General features: G+C 41.2%; 1 protein-coding gene across 1 annotated transcript in view; it reads left to right on the top strand.

Annotated features, from left to right (window-relative positions):
- Positions 1-22,752, top strand: part of Myh15 (myosin heavy chain 15) — a 132,341-nt gene that overhangs the window by 83,041 nt on the left and 26,548 nt on the right. The window contains exons 28-33 of the mRNA XM_052158127.1: positions 4,443-4,569; positions 4,792-4,910; positions 7,666-7,862; positions 12,161-12,510; positions 16,185-16,309; positions 18,932-19,047. Coding sequence (XP_052014087.1) covers positions 4,443-4,569; positions 4,792-4,910; positions 7,666-7,862; positions 12,161-12,510; positions 16,185-16,309; positions 18,932-19,047 — 1,034 coding nt within the window. The remainder of the gene's footprint in view (positions 1-4,442; positions 4,570-4,791; positions 4,911-7,665; positions 7,863-12,160; positions 12,511-16,184; positions 16,310-18,931; positions 19,048-22,752) is intronic.

Here is a 22,752-nt window from a genome sequence, read left to right as displayed (position 1 = left end):
TTCACCTGCAGCGGGGCAGGCCCTTGTGAGTTTCTGCCACTGACACACAGTGCTTCCCATCAGCCAGGCTCGATGCCTCAGTTGCTTGCTTCTTCTGCTGTTCTTTGCTTTCCAAAGCTTCATTGTTGCAGCAAGTCAACACTTCACTGTCATTCTCCTCCCCTCCCCCATTCTCAGGTTGGTCTCTTCTTACTTTGCAACTAGGCTATTATGGTTCCCCAAATTGTTGTTTTTGTTCCTAATCTTTCGTGATTCCAATCCATCTTACACAATATCTATAACGTACTTTTCTGAACTATGAATTTATGGAATTACATCCCCATTGACAAATGAATTTCACATGTCTGCTTTCAAGATAATGCATGGACTGTCATTAGGTTGAGTTTCCATTCCCACCAGTTCTAGATTTCATTAAATTGAATTATTTTCACTCAAATATAGACATTTGTCTTTCACCAAAGTATCCATTTTTCTCACCAGATTCTTTCTTTCCCTCCCTCTTTTCCTCCCTCCCTCTCTCTTTATTTCATTTTTATTTTGTTTTGAGATGGGCTCTCATCATGTAACTCTGGCTGAAACTCCATTACTCAGTATATAGACCAGGCCTTGAACTCATAGAGATCTACCTGCCTTGGCCTCCCAAGGACTTTGAATAAGGGTGTGTGCCACCTTACTCAGCCACCCATTGTACTACACTAATTTTCTTCTCTGGAATATTCAAATTCTTTTTCTGTTTTAAAATTTCACCTGTTCTAGAATTCTAGTAGCATGCTGGGGATCTTTCTTGCACTGTTACAGTTCAAAGTTTTTCAACCTTTCTTAAAGGAAAAGTTTCTCTAAAGTAGAAACTATGCCTTATCTTGTCATATTTATAGTGATTTGAACAATCTCTGCAGTTGCTGGCATTAGCATCCACATATGCCCTTTGCCCAAAGTGTCACATTTAGACAGAAGAGATTGGCTTCATCCCTTAATTATATGCATGCATGTACATAAATCTTTTGATGCTGTAGCTAGTTTTGATAGTATGTATTGATTCTGGGGCTGACAGAATGGTTCTCTAGGTAAAGGTGCTTGCTGCCAATCCTGGTGACTTGAGTTCAGAGTCTAAAGTCCATGTACTGGAAGAGAACTAACTCCTGCAAACTGTCCTCTGACTTCCACATAAATTCTGCGACAGTTGTGCCTGTGTGTCTATGTGCACTCACATGCCTATGTGGCTACACACACACACATATACACACACACACAATTTAAATTTTGTTCACTCTTATACATAGTATGCTGAACTTTTATCTGAGTTGTTTTTCCAAGTTACAATGGAAAAAAACCGGCCATTGCTCTATGGAAGCTAAAACATTTTCAAATGCAAAGTGTTCTGATAGAGAGCCCCAGGGCAATTTAGATGTGATAGAAATTCTCACAGTATTTTGAATTCCCATTGTTTTTCACATTTTCTGGCATATAGTATTTTTCATCATCTTAAGAAGGAGAATTAAGATGAACGTGCTTCCTTTTCCCCCAAATCAAAATTTATTATTTATCTTTAGGTTTAAATTGAAATTGTTTTGAAGCTATAATTCTTTTGTAAGCTATACTTTTGTGTAGGCAACTTTTAGATACATATCCATATGTTCTCTTGCAAATCCTGATTATAAAGTGCCTTATTAAATAAAATACCGTACTAGTTTCTAGCACTACTCAGAGTGAAGCTATGTCTAAAGGAAGCAGTGCTTTTTTGTCTTCCCAGGCGGGTTGATGACTTGCAAATATGTACAGCTCAGCAATATGTCATCACATGAATGTCTCCTAAAATTCTACCACCAGTGGTTCACTTTCTTGCTTTTTTTCCCAGTGAGATATCTTATGGGTCTCAATCATCTTTCACTCCTTTAAGACAGATGTGTAACAGCGTATACCCCACGGTATGACCAGAGGTGCATCCGCAACCCTCTCTGCTCTTCTTAAAAGCATAATATCTTTTATACTCAGTAAAATCTTATTTCTCACAAATCAGCACATATAAATCCAAACCTATCGCCTCCTCCTGAAGCAGGTGTTTCCTTTGGCACATCTCTCTCTATCACCTGCTTCTTTCCTGGTACTTTATTTGATTAGAGTCATTTCTCATTGGAGATTTTAAAAATAGTTTATATGGTAATACGTTTATCTGGTCTTCTAAGTGACCCAGGCTTTGGACAGCAAGTGTCATTTAGTAATCTAGTGATTTAATCTTTTACATCTCCTTTATGATCACTTCTTCATGTGACAGACGTATAAGAATTTAATATTATAAATTGTTTTCTTTCTAATTACATCCACAAAGGTAATTTTAGTTCAAATTCCAATCTGACACCTACTATCCTTCTGAATGTGGGCCTCTGGGATACTGTTTTCTTTCATAAAATGAAGCCATCTTCAACTTCTGAGGGATATTATGAGGAAAGACAAAATGTATCAACTGTAATTATCAAAATCATTTTTTGGATATGTGAGAAAATATATTCCACATTTGAAATATAATTTATAATAGCCAGTGACCAAAAATGGTTACATTAATCATGACTCCATCTTCTTTCATTGTGTTCAGTGTGTAGATAATTAAATACACCTGGCATTTAATATTAAAGCTATGGCCATCATTATGCTGGTAGTATTGTTTGAGGACCTTGTCATTGAGTCTGTACCAGACTCAGCTTCCCTACGACTAACAAGTCTGTGTGCACGTTACAATATCCATAAGCTGGGACTTCATGGTGTTCTCTGTCAGCCTCCCAATAGGCGTGTGCTGGAATCCTCCTGCTCCTCCTTCTCCTCTTCCTCCTCCTGCTCCTCCTCATCCTCCTCCTCTATCTTCACCTTCATCATAATCTTCTTCATCTTCTTCCTCTGCTTCTTCTTTTTCTTTGATAATCTAGAGATGATATCCTATCCAAGTAATAAAAGCAATAGTTGGGTTGTATTTTATGAAGAAAGTATAAGCACAAGTTCAGTCTGTAAACCAGCCAACCTCTTACTAAGCTCTACAATAGGTTGAATGTTGTAGGCATTTATTAAATATCTATTTTATGCTAAGTGTTCATTTGGTACAAAGAACAAGTTAGTAATTGGTTGTGGGAAGTTTAGAATACTCACCAGCATAAGCTTAAATAGAGTAATCTATAACACAACAGAGGTTCCAGCTAGAAATGTCTAAGAGTTTTGTTGGCTCAGAAGTTTCCCACTTGTTTTGCCCTGGGGTGTCTCTAAATTTGCCTGATATTGACCATTAGAAGTTTATAACAATTAATCTAACATTGCAACTATTGAGTTTACCACCATTTTTCACTGTTTTCCTGGGTCTCAGTGTTTCCTCAAAGGCCAGAGGAAACCATCCCTCATCTCCTTATTAGGCATTTATGTGATTATTATAGAATTTGAAATTTAACATATAAAGAGCCTATTGAAGCATTAACTTCTACTGTATTTATTTTTACTATTACTGCCATCAGTAGGGAAGGCAGAAGGGTTTCATAAAACAAAACAACAACGACAAAAAAACCCACAATTTAAATTCTATAGAGCACACCAATATAATTTATTATTTCTACTCATAGTAATCATTAGAGGGCAAGCTATAATTAATTCTTAGGTGAGCATCCCACTTCAATCTTGCATTACTCCTGTCTAAGGACCATGAGAATCAGAATGACTTGCATCAGTGTCCAGATTGTGACAAGAATCTGGTGACTGGACTTATTTAGATTTGTCACTTACATCAGGGAGCAGGAGAAAGGCTGATGTGTCCCTTTTACTGAGCAGGAAAAGCCAATTCAGAGACCCTAGAGGTGGAAACTGGAATGTTAGTCAGCAGGATCGCCTTGAGCCTCTGCCCTCTTGACAGGAGGCTAGAGTCATTTACACAGATGTTATACTGAGCTATTGGAGCTCATATCTGTCCAGTTTCTCCTGTTAACCCTGCTCACCCTTCTAGATTTTTTCTATGCCTTTCCCCTCCCTATCCATCTTTTTTCTTGCTTTTCTCCTCTAATACATTTAAGCTTTTGTCTAGAAAACCAAGAATCTAAGGTTGAGCAGAACACTAATCCCCAAGAAACACAGATTATTGGAACAGAAAGATGAATATTTAGTACAGTATCATTATATGATTATATCTGACACTACATTGGCATGTGACATGCTGCCTTTTCTAGAAGACTGTAGAATTCTGGAGAGGCTCTGAGAATCCAGGGAGTTGGATTTGAGTACAGAGAAGCTTTGGGTTTTTTTTTTTTTTAAGGTGCTTATTTTATTAGATGGATTTTCCTGATGCTGGCTGTGGCCTTTACTCCAGAAGCAGAAGTCACACAGGTCCTGAAGAAAGCATCGTCATCCTCCCTAAGTGGCTAATGTATTGTGGACCATCTATGCCAAGACTCACCCTTTTTTTTTGCAAATCATAGGCAAATTCTGAGAAACTCTGTAGTCTGTATGAGAGGCGCTTGAATGAAGCAAACACAAAGCTGGATGAGGTGACTCAGTTAGCAAACGATCTGACAGCACAGAAGACAAAGCAACAGAGTGAGAGGGGTGAGTAGATGTGTTGCTGCCTCCCTCCCCTGGGCGCAATTTTCCAACCCCAGAAACGGACTTACTGCTAAAGATCAGTTCTTTTAGGGTTCCGTTCTGTTTCTGGGAAAGGCTCATTTTCTTTTTGGATTTGGTATTGCTAGTGATGGTCCTGAAAGTCAACACACAGTAATGGCAGCCACTGAAAAGGGCCAAAATAAATCTTATGAAATCTCTCTCTAGGTGAGTTCTTTAAAAGACTGGAAGAAAAGGAGGCCCTGATAAGCCAACTTTCCAGGGAAAAGAGCAACTTCACTCGGCAAGTTGAAGAACTGAGAGCGCAGCTGGAGGAGGAGAGTAAGGTAATGTGGCAACCATGTCTCCCCAGTCACATGGGATGTGTTAAGGCTTAGTGCAGCAGTGTAGGGGAATACCAGGGAACTGGGAAGGGATGGATTGGGGAACAGGGGGAGGGAAGATGGCTTGTGGGACTTTTGGGGAGGGGGTATCCAGGAAAGGGAAAATCATTTGAAATGTAAATAAAGAATATATCGAATAAAAACAAAGTGAAAGGAAACAAAAGCAGTGCTTGGCTGGTGAGTCTCAGTATCTTCTCTTAAAAAGGCAAAAAGAGGGGAAACACTCAGGACGTAGTTGGGAAGTAGCATATTGGTCCTTGTTTGTGTCAGGAGAGCCTCTGGTAGCTGATGGAATTTCCATATTATTAAAATTACATCTGTAGTTTGTCAGATTTGGGCTAAGAAAGGTATGTGCTTCTACCATACTTCTTACTTGAGCTGGAGGTCATCAAGGGTCAAGCATTGACTCGTCCACCACCAAGTGGTACGTTTCCAGTGAGTTTCACTTTATAGATGTATAAGAGTTTACTTCTGTTCATCATTTTCTGAGTCTTTTATTTCTTCTCCTTCCCTTTCTGTCTCTCTTCTGGTTTACTTTTGAGGTTTGGTGATTTTCTGTTGTGATAAAGTTTGATTCTTTCTTTTTTTAAATCATTTTTTATACTTGCATTACAATTGAGATTGATTACACATATGCAACACATCATCCCTCCCCCTCCCCCACTGGAGAGAAGTAAAGAATCATCTATCCACCATAGATAGAGAGGGTACCAACATATCAAAGAGAAGATTTCTTCCAGGTCCAGAATGGTGGGCCAATGAGTTTAATGGGATTACCTACAGGAACATGGGTGACAGGAAGATATCACCAGGAAACCCTTGGGAGTTGTCTGGGCAGCTACACCAGTGAAGAGTCCCACTCACTCTCAAAACCTGCACTGTTGAAAATCCTACCAGGTGACATACTGGCAGCTATACAACCCAACTCCCTACCCTGTGACAACTTTCCACTTTCTCTATAACCTTGAGGAGCATAGGAACCTTGTGAGGCTATCACATTGTACTGACCCCAGTCCATCTCCTAAGTCTCCTGAGCTCTTGGGCCTTTATTCTTCCTCTACAACATAATGTGAATAGGCTCAGTCTCTAGAGGGTCTCATGAAAGTAATTATAGCTGCTCTCCTCCAGGATGGCAGCCATCGTGTCCTATCCAGACAATACAGCTGCACAGCTGTGTATGTGTGCTTTCATAATGGTAACTACTGCCCTTCTATAATGACACATATTGTCCTTCATAATGACACAACTGTTCTCAACTGTGTGGGACTTCATTTCTCCTCAAGTCCTCTGGGCTTCCTGTGAAACCAATCTCACCACAGTGAGTCTTCTCCCATTTGCTTACCCTGGTTTGTCTTTATTTCTCTTTCACTGTTGAAGGATTCTTCCCTCGGAACTTGATTATGTTATTCCATTGCCTCCTGGCTTGTAAAGTTTCTGCTAAGTGTCTGCTGTTAGTCTAGTTGGAGCTCCCATACATGTGAATTGTTACTACTTTTCTAGTTTTATAACTCTCTCTTTGATTTGGATTTCTAACTTAGTTGAATATGCTATCAGGGTGCAGACTTGTATTGGACAAAACTCTTTGGGATCTTTCAGAACCTCTTAGAACCTGGTGCCTGTTATCTTCATCTTCCCCAAGACTAGTGAGATGCTGCAGGAAAACTCATCAAATCCCTGTCCCTTCAACCTAATGCTTTTGAAATTCTCATAATTTGAATATTTTATTTAATGATATTTTGTAAATCTCTGGAGTTTTCTTCATCACTCTGTGCTGCTTCTCATTCAGCACGGGGATTATGTGGCAGGATGCCATTAGTTCCTCCATGCGCTCCCAGACAGGCCCTTGTCTAAGATGAGGCTTATTTTATTTTGTTTTGTTTTTCAACTCTACCAAAAAGACCCATGGGGGACTGATGGAAGCTTTAATCTCTTCAGGAGATTATCTCTTGGGGATGATGCCATTTTGTTAGACAGACAACCATCTAAGTGATAGAAATATCCATTAAAATCAGCTCTGTTGTCCAACAAATATAGAAAGTACTATAGCAGCCGGGCTTGGTGGCACACGCCTTTAATCCCAGTACTTGGGAGGCACAGGCAGGCGGATTTCTGAGTTCGAGGCCAACCTGGTCTATAGAGTGAGTTCCAGGACAGCCAGGGCTATACAAAGAAACCCTGCCTTGAAAAACCAAAAAAAAAATAATAATAAGAAAGAAAGAAAGAAAGAAAGAAAGAAAGAAAGAAAGAAAGAAAGAAAGAAAAAGAGAAAAAGAAAATACTATAGCACCATGGTTATCTAAAGGTAAACATAAGGATTTTATTTTGATGAGTAGAATGAGGGGGGCAGAGTAAATATTATTCTTTTTGGCTTGAACAAAATCTGATGGATGCACTGTTAAATATAAATTATAGTACCTAAATGACAATGAACAGTACTTTAGTGTTTCCCACTATATGCTGAGCCTTTCTGCTACTAAAATTCATGCAGCCATTTCTTTCAATATGCATTTCTTTCCTGTCTTAGTGATGGGTTAGACACTCTGTCCATTTTGTCTTTTCTTAGTCTTTCCTTCTATCATCTCACTGGGTTTAAGTTCAACTTGAATTTTGTAGATCGTGTTGGCTTTACTCGAAAAGAGTATATCCCTTCCAAAGATTGCACTGCTAATTGTAAAACATGCATGTGTGTGTCTTACAGTCTCAGAGTGCCCTGGCCCATGCCCTGCAGTCAACCAAGCATGACTATGACCTTCTACGAGAGCAGTATGAAGAAGAAGAAGAGATCAAGGCTGAGCTGCACCGGGCTCTATCCAAAGGCAACAAGGAAACAGTGCAGTGGAGAACTAAGTATGAACATGATGCTATGCAGAGAACTGAAGACTTAGAAGAAGCCAAGTGAGTAGATTAAGGTTATGCTCAATTAGGAATTGGTCATGTTGAAAAAAATGTGGTATATCTACACAATGGAGTACTATTCAGCCATTAGAAACAATGAATTCATGAAATTCTTAGGCAAATGGATGGAGCCGGAGAACATCATACTAAGTGAGGTAACCCAGTCTCAAAAGATCAATCATCGTATGCACTCACTAATAAGCAGATATTAACCTGGAAAACTGGAATACCCAAAACATAATCCACACATCAAATGAGGTACAAGAAGAACGGAGGAGTGGCCCCTTGTTCTGGAAAGACTCAGTGCAGCAGTATAGGGCAAAACCAGAACAGGGAAGTGGGAAGGGATGAGTGGGAGAACAGGGGGAGGGAAGGGGGCTTATGTGACTTTTGGGGAGTGGGGACCAGAAAAGGGGAAATCATTTGAAATGTAAATAAAAAAATATATCGAATAAAATTTTAAAAAAGGAATTGGTCATATATAGGAGAATGAGAGTAATGCAGTGTCTCCTCATGATGTCTGCTTGACAAATCCTTCCCAAGTTTTTTAATAAGTCTAAGACAAAAGCTGAAATAGTTACTTCTGACAAGAAGCATATAATATAGAAAAGCTAAAGCATTGTAATATAGGTTATTGAGACTATAAAAAGGTCTTAGAGAAAGAAAAAGGCTCTTTCTAGAGGCATAATAAAAATATTTCTAGAAGATTGGTACTTGGAGTTATGCTTTAAAAATTGGGCCACTAGAACTTGTTGCTGGGGACCAGCTCCAGCAGAATACAGGACCTGAGTAGGGTGGATGTTACAGGTGACTCCAGACTGGATCTTTCCTGAGCTTCCAAGAATGTACTGTCTGTGTCTATACTCAAGAGACAGACCGCAAAGACTGAAGCTGCTTTCCCAGGGACACAGAGTTCATTTGTATTTCTTACAGCAGTAATTACAACATTTCATATTTGCATTTCAAAGAATTTCTAATACATATCTATTCAAGGATAATGAAACAAAACATTTTTAAAATGGTTTTAGCCTAAAGTTTAATGGTCACATATTCTGTGCCAGCCTGACAAATTTTAGCTAAGCCAGGGAGGGGGGCTTTAATCCCTACCCCTGCTCAACTGTTTGAAGTCTGAGAAAAAGTTAACCTTTTACATTTGATTTTAATAAGCAAAACAAAAACTAAATGAGCAGAAATATAACCTACTTTAAGCCTTTTTCCTTACTTTCTTTCTAGTTCTTGTATATGTCTCTCCACACGCTCTTTAATCTCATCCCACCATGGTCTGTGAGAAGAGTGTTTTAGGGCCTCCAAAGCTTCTTTATACATTTGTTTTACTAAGGGTAATTTTTCTTCATCTCGCCTACAATTCTATGGGGGCAGACAGCCCTCTGAACCAAGGCTTTCTATGAAGCTAGAAATTTATGCAAGTCATGTCCCTTTATTTTTATACCAAATCTTAGTCTCTCCAAAGTTACTGTCCTTATTATTGTAATATTCTCCAGTAAGATGCAGTAAGACTTCTAATGAGTAACCCAGCTTCCCTGATGCTTGGTTTCCTAAAATTTTCTGCATATTTTTTTTTATAAACTTACTCAGACTGGCATTATCACTACAGGCTAAACAGGAAATGCTCCCAGATTTATTTGAGGGTTCTTACACATCCACAATCTTCGCCTCTGTTCCAGCCTGTGGTGTGGGGCAAGGAAAAGACACCCTGATTAATGGTTTCATTAACTAAGTTTACTTTTGATCCAGGTATTATTTTCTGTCCTATTTCTCTCCTCGAGATTATCTCAGATCACTTATGGTTTTATTAAAAAAGGGCAAAAGTAAGGCAAATAAGGAACACCAGAAACAGTTGTATAGATAATTTTATCCACAAGCAGTGTAGGCCAGGCACCTGTCTGCTGAGACCCAGAACTTTGTCATGCAGCCTCATTTGCATGTAGTTGAATAGTTCTGCCATCTTGAAATCATACACTTTATTTGGTACAATGAATAATTAAACTCACATAAGTATGTATAGCCATCATGAGAGGCACTGGGTCTTTGTTATTAGACTTGGATACTATGAAGCATTCTGTGGAGATGGGACAACTGGAAACCTGTTAACATTTGTTATTACATTTATTATTCGTCTTGTGGGACAAAGGCCCCTTTTAAAGAATTCATCATTGGGACATTCCTAAAGATAGACTATCAGGTTTATAGCTAATGACACACAATAGTTTTGAAAGCTATTCTAAAAATCCTTAGGGGTTGGGAGACCAGCTAGTCCAAAATCTAGCACCAAAGAGTGCTTATTAGCTTATGGATTGAGTAACTGTGTGTGTTTGAGAGAAATCATAAAATTGACTCTCCAGCTTACAACCATTAAAGGTTTACTTTAAAAAAACAGGATTTGATAGCTTGGCAAGAATCCAAGAATGATCAATACAATTCTTTTTGGCTACAACCAGAAATAATGTTCAGTTCCTCACTTGAATTGTGAGTACATTTACAGAATAGCTGCTATGCTGTGTCCCAGAAGGGAACCAAATAATCCACCTCTATCCACAGTAGCTCAAGAGAGGCTTAGGGATGACAGATACTAAAAATAGCCATAGTAGATGTTTACAAAATCCTGGATCCCAGAAAAGTGGAGAGTTGACTGGAAATACCACTTTATATCCAAATATGTCATTCCCTTCTAAACAAGCTATTCTTATTTTCTTGTTAGTGATTGAAGATTCCAGTTGAAAATTTCTACTCATTATCGTAGCTGACAACTGATTCTTTGGGTGTTAGAAAGAAAGGAGGGAAAGAATGTAGGTAATGCATCTGATCACATGTATTTGTTGTAATGGTGATGGACAAAGGAAAAAAAATACTAGGTAATATGGTAATATTTGGATTGTTTTGTTCTTACATTATTTGAATATTGCATAAACAATCTTTTTCTCCTAATCTCCTCAGCCAGGCAAGCAGCTATAGAGAAGTGAAAAGTTGTAGGAATTTCAGGTGGAGAATAAAAGATCCTTTCCCCTGAGGCCATTTTCTGGTTCTGCTCTGGGAATAACATTTTTAGTTTCTTAATCTCTCCTATCTCTTTTTATAAGGTAGGCAGTTAAGAAAACAAGTGCTGTTAGAAAGTTATACCACAAAACAGTAATAGTTGCCATTAAATATACAGCAATTTATCAATAAAATGAAGTGATCAGTGTGTCCAGTTTGCTCTGGGATTTCTCAAACGTAATATTAAATGTCTCCAGTCTTACTAAAAACTCCAAGTCTTGAGAAAACCAGCATAGCTAGTCACCAAACTGGAGCAATTTTCTGGTGCCAATCACCAAAGGCATAATTAAAATATATATGATGATTCTAGCAGCCAACCCTGTAGGCTGGTGTAAGCGCCAGAATTTCCTATATGAGAGGGCATCGAAGTGTGACTTTATGAAGCCAGTGAACACGGAAGGAGTAGAGCTCATGGCCTTCCAGATTGGATTGCTTTAAGACGCCACACACAGGCAGGGAGCCATGTCGTGTTGCTTTGGGGCTAGTTGTGTGGCAAACTTCTGAACTACTGAAGTCCTCTCTCATATAGTCACAGTGGGGGCAAAGCTTTGGTACCTACAGTTTGTCTCATGAAAGAAAATCTGCTCATTTTAACGAAGGCATCTAGTGGCACGGCTGCATTTCTGCAGGACAGTATGGGTCAGAGAACGCAGTCCATGCATGAGAATTCCTAAGATGTGTACCTCATGGACAGAGGAGGTACCCCGAAACCCAATCACACTAATAATTTTTCTGCGGGGAGGTTAAAACAGTGAGATCTGCTAAAGGAGCACTGTGGTCAGCGGATCTGGATGAACACAAATTCAGGGTTTGGAGATGCTGAGGAAATCACGGGCGGGGATGGGGGAGGGTATTGTAAGAACCGGAAAGCAAGTGGTAACAGGAAGAGCACGATGGAGTTCTCTGGAAGACACATCCAAGCCACGCATTAGGGACTCTACCGACACGCCTAAGTGTTTGTAAGCAGCTTCCTGTTGGTAAGATGTTCAAAACAAACTTGTTTGTCCAATTTCTTATGAAATACCAGTAATATTTTATTAGCGATGAAAGTGTTAGGATAAGCAAATATTTCTTAATAGGAATTCAAAGAGAGCTCGAGGTTTAGATCCAAGCTGGAGGGTAACATCCACGCGGACACGGGAACCAGAGGCTGGGGGTCAGCAGGTAGGCGGCTCTGTGGGCCAAGCATTGACAGCTTTGACTCTGTTGGTCTCAATCACCGAACCCTTTGGCTTTCTCCTTAGGAAGAAGCTGGCGATTCGATTGCAAGAGGCTGCGGAAGCCATGGAGGTGTCCAATGCCAAGAATGCCTCCCTGGAGAGGGCCCGGCACAGGCTCCAGCTGGAGCTGGGGGATGCCCTTTCTGACCTGGGGAAGGCTCGCTCTGTGGCAGCGGCACTAGGGCAGAAGCAGCAGCACTCTGACAAGGCTCTGGCTTCCTGGAGGCAGAAGCAGGAGGAGGCCCAGGCGCTGCTGCAGGCCTCTCAGAAGGAGGCCCGGGCCCTCAGCTCTGAGGTCCTCATGCTCAGGCAAGCCTGTGAGGAGAGCACCGAGGCCCAGGAGACCCTGAAGAGGCAGAACCAGGACCTTCAAGGTACTGTCAGCTGGGCTCGCAGCCAAAGCAAGACAAGGGTTAGGGGCGAACCTGGCTTCAGGGCCAAGCTGTCTTCCTGGGGTGGAGAGCCTTGGCGCTTTTATGTTCTCATCCACGTTTGACTTTCAAAGTTCTAATACTTCATTCTGAGAAAAAAAAACTACTGCAGATGTTATTTGTATTTGTATTTAATTAATTCTAAAGGTAATATTAGAGCCACACCTTCGATCTAATTCCTTATTATAAAGAAACCACTCTCAAGAATATCTTCATTTTCATAGCCTTATTGCGATTTTCCACATACATATTCATAGGAAGATACTGCCCAAATTATACATTTTCTGTACCATTTATCTCTCACTTATCAATATATTTTAAATATATTTAAAATTTCCATAGCCCATATTATATGTTGGGCTCTTGTACATCCATTTATTCATAGTTCAACTGTGAGATTAGGCTTCATTTTAATGTCCTTATCTGCAAACCACAAGGTTAGGTTACTTGTCTGAATTTACAGTTCATAAGTTACAGATCTGGGATTTGAGCCCAACCATCTGGGCTCTTGTCTGTGCATACTTTACTGAGCTATGCTACTGTCCTGTGCACCTTGAGGCTCTTAGCATGCCAAGCCTTGGAGACGTGCTACATTGTTAAAAAAAGAAACTGCATATTACTTCATAGTAAGTCTAACCCACACCTAGTTAACTAGATCTCATTAATTTTAAACCTGATTATACACAATTTTGAATAATTATATACTATATATTCCTACACATGTATTTATGCATATTTAAAATATTTCAGTCGGATAGATCTCTAGAAGTAAAATTGATGAGTTTGAGGAAATTGGACTCAAACTTCCTGGTATATTGCCAAAGAGCAGCTCAGTGATGGCCAAGTTATTTCAAAGCCTAGAGTGATATGCAGGGAAACCCTGAAGTGCCCTAGATGCAAATCCATTACTCTTGGAGGCACGGGTGAGTCTTCTTAGTGGCCTTGTGCAGTCCGTGATTAACTCACTGATGGGTCTGTTCCTGGACAGTGGCCACAAAGCTCTGTCCTGTTCCACCTGGGGACAGACAGCAATGCCTACCCTACCATAGAGCTCCCGGTTCAGTGGATCTGAGGCTGAGCTTTCAGATTTTCATTTTTTATTTTATTTTTTTAAATTTATTGATATATTTATTTACATTTCAAATGATTTGCCCTTTTCTGGACCCCCACTCCCCGAAAGTCCCATCAGTCCCCTTCCCTCCCCCGTTCTCCCACCCAACCCTTCCCACTTCCCTGTTCTGATTTTGTTCTATACTGCTTCACTGAGTCTTTCCAGAACAAGGGGCCACTCCTCCGTTCTTCTTGTACCTCATTTGATGTGTGGATTATGTTTTGGGTATTCCAGTTTTCTAGGTTAATATCCACTTATTAGTGAGTGCATACCATGATTGATCTTTTGAGTCTGGGTTATCTCACTTAGTATGATGTTCTCCAGCTCCATCCATTTGCCTAAGAATTTCATGAATTCATTGTTTCTAATGGCTGAATAGTACTCCATTTTGTATATATACCACGTTTTTTGCATCCACTCTTCTGTTTTTAATGGTCTCTCAGTTGCGGCCGATGACTTCCATGAGTGGCTTGTGATGGGGAGTACATATTTTCAAGCTTTTATTTTAAAGCTCCTAAGATGATCATGCAGTTTGGTGAGAGTTGAGAAGAACCTGCCTCAAGTTTTTCCTCAGCAGAAAAGATTATAATCTACATGATTTTCTATCTAATTTTTTTGCAAGAATTCTGGAATCCTTTCAATCATTATTCTGTAATAATTTCAAGCATGTATGTAATATATTTTAGTCATATATATCCAGCGTTATCCCCTCTCTTATCCCCCTCTTTCTGTTGAAGCCTCTCTTTTCTGCAACAAGTTTGTCTCTTACATTCCTGCCTTTGCGGTTGTTGTTGCTAACAGGCTGAGTTTAATTAGTGAAGCTCCCATGAGCATGGCTGCATATTTACTGGACCATGGGCATAAAACCAATGATCACCAAGGAAAATGGCTCCTCATTCCCTAGTAGCAGTTGACTGCTGACAGATGGCCAGGGCAGGTGGGGCCTTTTCAACTCCTCCCCCATCCATGATGGGCAGTCCCACCCTCAGGTTCTTACACTCTTCCTGTGTCCTCTTCTGCCATGCTCCCTGAGACTCGAAGGTAACAACACAGGTATGGAGTGCAGGGTAGAATGTGCAGCAACTGCTTACTCTCAGCATTTAAACAAGTCATCTCTGTATAAGCTGCTGCCCGATGCAAAGACAAACATATCCAACCAAGACTTGCAAGCAGCACGGCTTTGTGAGTGTAAACATCAGCATCAATAAAGCAACTTGACAGCAAGTCCTCTAGCACAGCATCAGGACTAGCTTCCTCACTGGGGCCTGTGATCGCCCCAGCAGTAGACTTTTGACAGGGTTTATAGTACCAGGGATGGATTCCTATTGTAGAGTGAGACTTAAATCAAGTCAACAAATGTTGGGTTACCTCCATACCAGTCACACCTCTGCTGTGACAGGCAGTGTATTTTGCCTGGAAGGTCAGTATTGGATCATGTAAACTTCACAGTGAGAACACTGATACTTTTCCCTCCAGAAATCTATATAGCACCTTCTGGAAACTTCCAGCCCATTTCCAGCTTGCTTCTCTATTACCTGCAACTAAAGTGTATAAAGAAATAGGGTTTTACAGACCAGTTATGGCAGTTAGCCAAAGTATGTGTCGATAGTCTGTTTTAAGGGTGGCTCTCAGGTCTCCCCAACATCTTGTAGAGATACATATCTCACACCTGGCATGGAGACTGACCTGCTTTATCTTAGGCCGGTACTGAGAAACAGAGGAACAGGTGAACTGTTGAGGTCTCTCCTGGGCTTGGTAACTCCCCAAGTTTCTGAACTATACAGCATAACGTTTAGGGCCTAGAGCCTCCCTCCAATCGAAGTGTCAGACCCAACCACAAGACAGTGTCAGGTAGTGGAGGTTCCTCGCTGCTGACCTATTTTGTCACAGGCTTTGCATCCGTGAAAGTCTAACCAGAACTGTCCTGTGCCTGAGTGACAGCCATTGTCTTCCCAGAGCCTTCTCTGCTTTTTCTTACTGTTGGAGAGGATAACCTGGCAGATGCTTAAGTGTTGAGTGGCAGCTGGAACAATGGCAGCTAGTGGTGTTGACATAAAAACTGGCCCACTGAAGTGCAGGGATTCCTGGTGTGTGTGTATGTGGTGTGGTGTGTTTGTGTGTGTGTGTGTGGTATGGTGTGTGTGTGTGTGTGTGTGTGTGAGAGAGAGAGAGAGAGAGAGAGAGAGAGAGAGAGGTGGATCTCCAGGTGGACTCAGCCATGGTCCCAGGAAGCAGTACTGCCACCGTGTGAAGTTACACAGGCTCTCCCATGCACAAGACCCCATGAAGTACTGTGCTTAGTAACAGTTGAGGCCAATATTTGGCAGATAACAAAGGAATACACAGAAGAAGGCTTTCCTTTTTCCCTAATCCCAAATAAGGTTCTCTGTAGACGATGGTTAGCTTTCCCAGGGAGTTGCCAAGGGCTAAATGGTCCCAGTAAAAAGGAATTGTGTGTGAGAGTGGGTCTCTTCTCCACTAACATACCTGATTTTCCTTCCTTCAGAACAGATTTGTGGTCTCACAAGCCAGGTGAGAGAAGGGATCAAGAATTTGGCTGAAGTAGAAAAGGCCAAGAAACTGATTGAACAAGAGAAGACTGAAGTCCAGGCGAGACTGGAAGAAACAGAGGTAGATTGTGAGGGAGGGTGAGGCTCTCAGAGGGCAACGCACATCTGCCATCATTAGAAACGGCCACCACAGTGTGGCACTTTCGTGGGTGTTCAGTGTATGCTATACACTGTGCCTCATGCTTTAATCAAACCACCAAACCCTTGTCTCCATTTTACAAACGAAACAGGCTTAGAGAGTTCTCCAGTCATAGTCCAAACAACCATGGTGTGTTTCTCTACTTCATCCCCAGCCTACACCCTCACAGACCATGTACATGAACATCTAGGAGCTCGTTAGACGTTCAGAATATCTTCCCTGTCCCCAGGTTTATTGAATCAAAATCTTCATTTTAACCAGATCCCTTGGGGTCTTCTTGGATATTAACATGGAGATGCATTTGCTGGAAAACTGTGGGCCCATAGGATACTCAGTAAACCTTTCTCCAAAGTTGCAAGTTTAATTTCATTTGTATGTATGCCTCCTTAAAACAGTCTGTGAAATGCACCCTCCACACCTCCCAAATCTGTTGGTGAGATGAGACCTTGCGTGGCATTCTCAGGCATGCCATCCTTGTAAGGTCATTGTCTGCAGAGCTTTAACGGGGATGTTTTCTGCATTCTGGAAACATCTTATGCGTCATCCCTAGATGTGGACTAGGTGATTGACAGGGCCACTGAGATGATCTGATGTTGAAGAAGATGATGTGTCCTGAAAAGGAAGTCACCCTTCCAGAGTCACTAGGTGGTCGATTAGTCGTGAGCTCTAGAGAGACTCTGCTCTCAACCATATTTCATCTTGAAGCAGCCCCTGAATGTGTCTGGACGTATTGAAATGCACATACCCTTCCCGTGGAGGAAATGAGGTTTGAAATATGTGGTAGATTGTTTTAGATGGGGCCTCTTGGGGAGTATGGTAATAGAAAGCTGTGCTGTGAGAACTTCGCCATCCAACTGTTAGAGCCGCCTCACCTCTCCATCTCTCTAAGAAAGGCAAACGTACCACAACTCTGCGTGTGCCTTTGAAGTAAAGAGCTCTCAACGCACTTATTGATCTTTCATGCATAAACGTTTCTGGAAGATCTCTTCATTTTATTGACAAGTCCTTCAGTTGGCAGTGATATGCCTTGTGAAGGTTGGTTTGTACAAAGTTGAGAACTTTGTTTAATTTACTTGTTTCTGCGTCTCTGGCTACTCTAGCTGGGGACTTTCTAAAACTACAACATTCAATAAAATAAATAACGTTTATTATATATTTAAACATTATAGCAATAAAATATGATTTGGGGGCAGTTTTAGTTTTGTGTAATATATTGGCATAGTTAAATGAACTAGCAACTGTATTGAGTCCATAATGCTTGTACCGCTCATTACCACTAGAGGGCAGCACACCTCACTATCCTCTTGTCGAGATGTAACTTCAGCCTCACAAAACTTTCCACACGTGTTTGTAACTTCAGATTATTTCTTTTGGGGGCTGTGGCTTTATGAAAAACTCAATAATCTCTCCAAAGCCATGAGACTGTATTGATTTGAGGTCGCCTGTAATGATTCACTTTCTCAGTGCATTCTAGAGGTTGAGTTTCCCCTCAAAGAAACTACCATTCCCTCTGCAGAGATCGCTGCAGTGCATTTGCATTTGATTTATGGGATTGAGAGAGAAACTGAGCAGGCCTTCTTAAAATCTCCAACAGATTATTTTTGTTGTCATCGTCGCTGTTTGACTGTGACTATGCAGTTCACTCTGCAGCAGATAGAAAGCTCTCCTCAGAGAAGGTGCAAAGCTATCCCTCAGTCCGGACTATCCAGACTTGGCTGGCTGGCAGCTTGCAGTGCAATGCATTCTGCTATCTCTTCTTCAAGGACTTTGCCATTTGCTTGTTTACACTTTCTTTACACATAGTTTCCTCAGAAAATGCCTTGAAGATTTTTTACCAAATTTCTTCTTTTAAAATTGTATGGCCCTTTAAGAGCATTCTTGGAAATGAAGTCCCTGGCCTTTACTATTTGAGTACTGAGTTACAGAAGATCTTCCTACCCATTAAAGCTCCCATTTGTAATAATAATAATAATAATAATAATAATAATAATAATAATAACAACGATTAAGTGACTCCCTTTGAGAGCACTTCCCAGGTGTCCAAAATAAAAAAACAACTCTGAGCAGGTGACAGCCCCTCCACTATTCTAGCCCTGAAGCTTTTATTCACTCACCCCAAAAGATGGAGTGAGTTAGCAATACCTAAGAGGACTGTCAGCAGTTAAATATCAAATACAGTGACAGAGTTCATTGAGATTTTCTATTCAAAAATGCATCAGCATTTTAGTTTTTAAGCGATATTCTTTTCCTTAGAAGTACTGAGAACTGAACACAAGCCCTCATCTATTCCAGGCAAAACCTTTTGGATTGAGCTGTCTCTGTGGTCCAGCCATGGGCTACTATTCAGAGCGTAAACAGTGTCAGAGCTAGATACAAAATGATGAATGAAGCCATTGCTTGTCCGAGTGTGACCTCAGGGGCCGGACTTGAACCTAGATGTCATCCAGTGACTCTAAAGAGAGCGACATTCAGGACCTAGGCTTTAAGGGAAGAAAATACAATTTTTGTTCAAAGAGAGACTTCCTTGGGTGTTTCCTGTTACAGGGAGCTCTGGAACAGAGTGAGAGCAAGATTCTTCGCTTCCAGCGGGAACTCTCAGAAGCCAAGGCAGAGCTGGAGCGAAAGCTGTCGGAGAAAGAGGAAGAAGCAGAGAGGCTGAGGTATTTAGGATTGTGTTGCTGAAAAACAGTCATATACTTCAAAGTCCCAGAATAACCAGAATCATTGTGGGGTTGCTGTTATGACTCCTGCCAGAACATGGCCAAGGACACTCCGTCAGGCTTGACATCAGGGTTTCCCACTAAGTGCGTCACTGTTTAAAGAGGAATACTTATATACAGCCATTGACTGCTCTTGAGTGTTTTCTGTTCTGAGTGTGGGGAGGACTGTGTTTGGTAGAGACAGCCTGTGGTGCGTGGGTGGGTCTGTCTCCATCAAGTCCCATTCAAGGGCAGTTAGGAAACTGATATGCTGAAACACAGAACTAAGGTCCGACTGTTTGGCCCTGATCTTTTAAGCTAATGTTGGATCTGAGAGAGAGAAGGCCTGTCCCCCGGAGAAAGCAGAGCCAGCAAAGAGCAAGGCTGTTGAGACAGCAGAGTCTCACCTGCCAGGTCACTGGATGGGAATAGAAATTCTGGGTGCTGGCCCTTCTTTTCTTTACTTCCTGGATGACAACTCTACTGCTTGGGTTTTCAGGGAAGGGACAAAATGTCCCCACATGCCAAAGAAGGTGGTCGGGATGATTGGGAAACTGATGCTGGCAACGTTCTTTTTATTCTATAGATCTACAATAAACACTCACAGTCAGGGATGAGTAAATTACCTCTCCTACTCTTCTATTTCCTGAACTCAATGGTTCTGAACCTCCCTAATGCTGCAACCCTGTAATACAGTTCTTCATGTTGTAGTAATTCCGAACCATAACATTATGTTCGTTGCTACTTTATAACTGTAATTTTGTTACGGTTATAAAATGTCGTATAAATGTCTGTGTTTTCTGATGGTCTTATAGGTGACCCTTGTGAAAGGGAAGATTGGACACCCTCCCCCCACCCCAAGGAGTCTCAATCCACAAGTTAGAACCACTGCTTTAACCAAAGCCATAAGTCTATAAAGAAGATAATATTCTAGACCAAGGCTCAACTGGCCACTTGTTTTCAATGTCTTTGTTAAACCAACAGAACAAGCCAACACCATGGTAATGGGATCTGTTGAACTAGGTTTCCTCCCACAGCTTGTTTTCTATGCAGACTTCCAGATGGTCAATATTTAGTGAAGATTTGGAGCCAAGTTTATATCCTTCTGTGTGCTCCAAGTTAACTCAAGCCTTATTCACAAGCATTTTTGTGGAACTGGCTGCAGTGAAGAAATCTGATGTACTTATGAGTGTCTGAAATAATTCTTTGGAAAAGGGGAAACAGATAAAATCCGAATGTTTGCTCTATTTCTGTACAAAATGAACAAAAGTGAACATATCCTTTTGTAGTTCTTTCTTTTTTTTTTTTTTTTTAAAGCTTGACTTCAGGTAACATCAATCCTCAGCTATAAATAAACCCAATGAGGAAAATGAATCCTCAGAGAGTCTGTGTCACATCAGGTACATCTGAATGTCGGAGAACAGTTCCCCAATTATAATCATCAGTGCAAAGGAAGTCAGAGATCCAAACAGCTAAGGTTATGAGGAGAAAGCTGAAGGGAACATGAGCTGTGATGGACTGGGGAAGGAAGGGGCGGCGGAGGCTCCGGCACGAACTCAGTGTACGTTTTAGCAGATGACTCACAGTGGCTATAATCGGTACATCCAGAAAGGACAGATGAGCATCTCACAAAACAGTGCGCGCACCACCCCAGACCCTCTCTGCTCTGCGGGAGTGCAGATTGTAGCAAATGCGTGGCCCTAATCTGGTGATTCAGTCTGAATGCGGGACAGGAATGAAATGGAGAATACGAGAAGAAATGTACCCCAAACATAAATTCCAGGCAATGAGGAATAATAAGTGTATACAATTTTATAGACCTCATAAAATTATCATCTGAGGGCAGGGTGATGTTGAAGACTCTATGTTAACATAAATCCTGTTCATTACCACAAAAACTGATGACGTTTATTAAGAGAGGAATCAGAAAGTAGACTAGGCCACGAAGGCAGTAGAGAAGGCACGACTTTTATAACATAGCACTTGTGGGACCCTCCCATGTATTCACCGCTGCTGCTCATTGTTCTTTGAGTCTGGTGAGGAATTCTGAGTGAGCCCCGGAGAGAGGCCCAGTGGTGAGGAAAAGTCCAAGCAGCTGGCCTGACAGAAATTTACTTGTAACAAATATTTGAGCCTTCCATGTTGACAGGATGCTTTGTGCAGTGTTGTAGTCTGGACTTCCAAACTCAAGGATGATTTGGATCTTTTTCTATGTCTTCATTTTCTAAGATAGAGCTAACTCAGTTTTATAAAAAGTTCCATTTGCTTGGTAACATTATTAGAATAGATAGCCTTTAAGAAATCTGTGATAATCTAGACACAGAAACAACAGCCAAGATATTAAAAAGCACTGAGTTTCTTCAAAGATAATGCTTTTAATTAATTAATTTATTTTAAATGTGTTTTTGAGAATTTCATACATTAATACTGTATTTGCATAACTTCTATCCTCTCTCTTCCTCCTCCAATTCTTCCAATTCACTCCAAACTCCCTCTTAATTCACAACTACCACTACCACCTCCTCTACCTTATCCTCTTCCTCCTCCACCTTATCCTCTTCCTCCTCCTCCTCCTCCTCCTCCTCATCATCATCACCATCATCATCATCATCATCATTATCATCATCATCATTGCCAGAGGAGGGTATTGAATCCTCTGGAGCTGGAGATACAGGAAGTTATGTGCTGCCCAATGTTGAAGAAGCAAACACTCATAAACTGTTGATCCATCTTGATCCATCTGTGTAGCCATCAGTGTAGCCATTAGCTTCTCTCTCCATCTCCCTCCCTCTCTCTCTCTCTCTCTCTCTCTCTCTCTCTCTCTCACTCTCTCTCTCATTCTCTCTTTCACTGTCTCTCTCTCTCTCCCTCCCTCCCCCCTCTCTCCCTCCCTCCCTCCCTCCCTCCATCCATCCATCCCTACCACAGGGTTTGTTTGAGTGATGTTGACTGTGTTATAGTCTTCACTTAGGCCAGTGTCATTACTGTTCTTAAGCCATAGAACTTTCTGGTCATTACCATGTATGGGATTTTGCAGAGAGCTACAGGAAAGCTAGCCTATAAACTACTCGGTTTGCTGAGACAGAATGTATTTGCTGACAGACGATTGATGGCAGGCCACAAAGGCTTCAGTGTCCCCGCTAGGGAGTTCCTGAAGCAAACCAGGAGTTCCCCCACAGGAAAGCAGGGCAGCTTCTTCAGGATCTAAGTGATGCAGAGTATGCCTGTTCCTTTATTATTCTGCAAAGGGTGCTGTCAAAACAAAACAAAAACAAACCAACAAAAATCCCATAGACTGGATGATTTATACAATACAAATTCATGTTTTCCACAGTCTGGACACTGTAGATCACAGATTGTAATGTAAACAAGCAGGTTTTCCCTGAGGCCTGTGTCCTCATCTTGAAGGCAGACGGCTGCTCTCCTCCCACATGGCGTTTCGTCTGAGTACATGTTCCTGCCATCCTCTCACGGAGCTGTGCTAGTGGGTGGGGCCTTCCCCTGCACCTTCATTCTATTTGCATTGCTTCTTTAAAGACACTTACATAGGTCTTTAACGCCTCATCTGCAAGCACAGTACTGTGTTTCTGGGGCTTAAGGCTTTAGCACTATAATTTGGAGGTTATCCACATCATCTTTATATGTCTACAAGCTGACAGGACTCTA

Source organism: Apodemus sylvaticus, chromosome 15 (assembly GCF_947179515.1).
Source record: "Apodemus sylvaticus chromosome 15, mApoSyl1.1, whole genome shotgun sequence".
In the NCBI taxonomy this organism is placed as follows: domain Eukaryota; kingdom Metazoa; phylum Chordata; class Mammalia; order Rodentia; family Muridae; genus Apodemus; species Apodemus sylvaticus.
The sequence above is the reverse complement of the archived record's forward strand: the minus strand, read 5'-3'. Positions and strand labels throughout refer to the sequence as shown.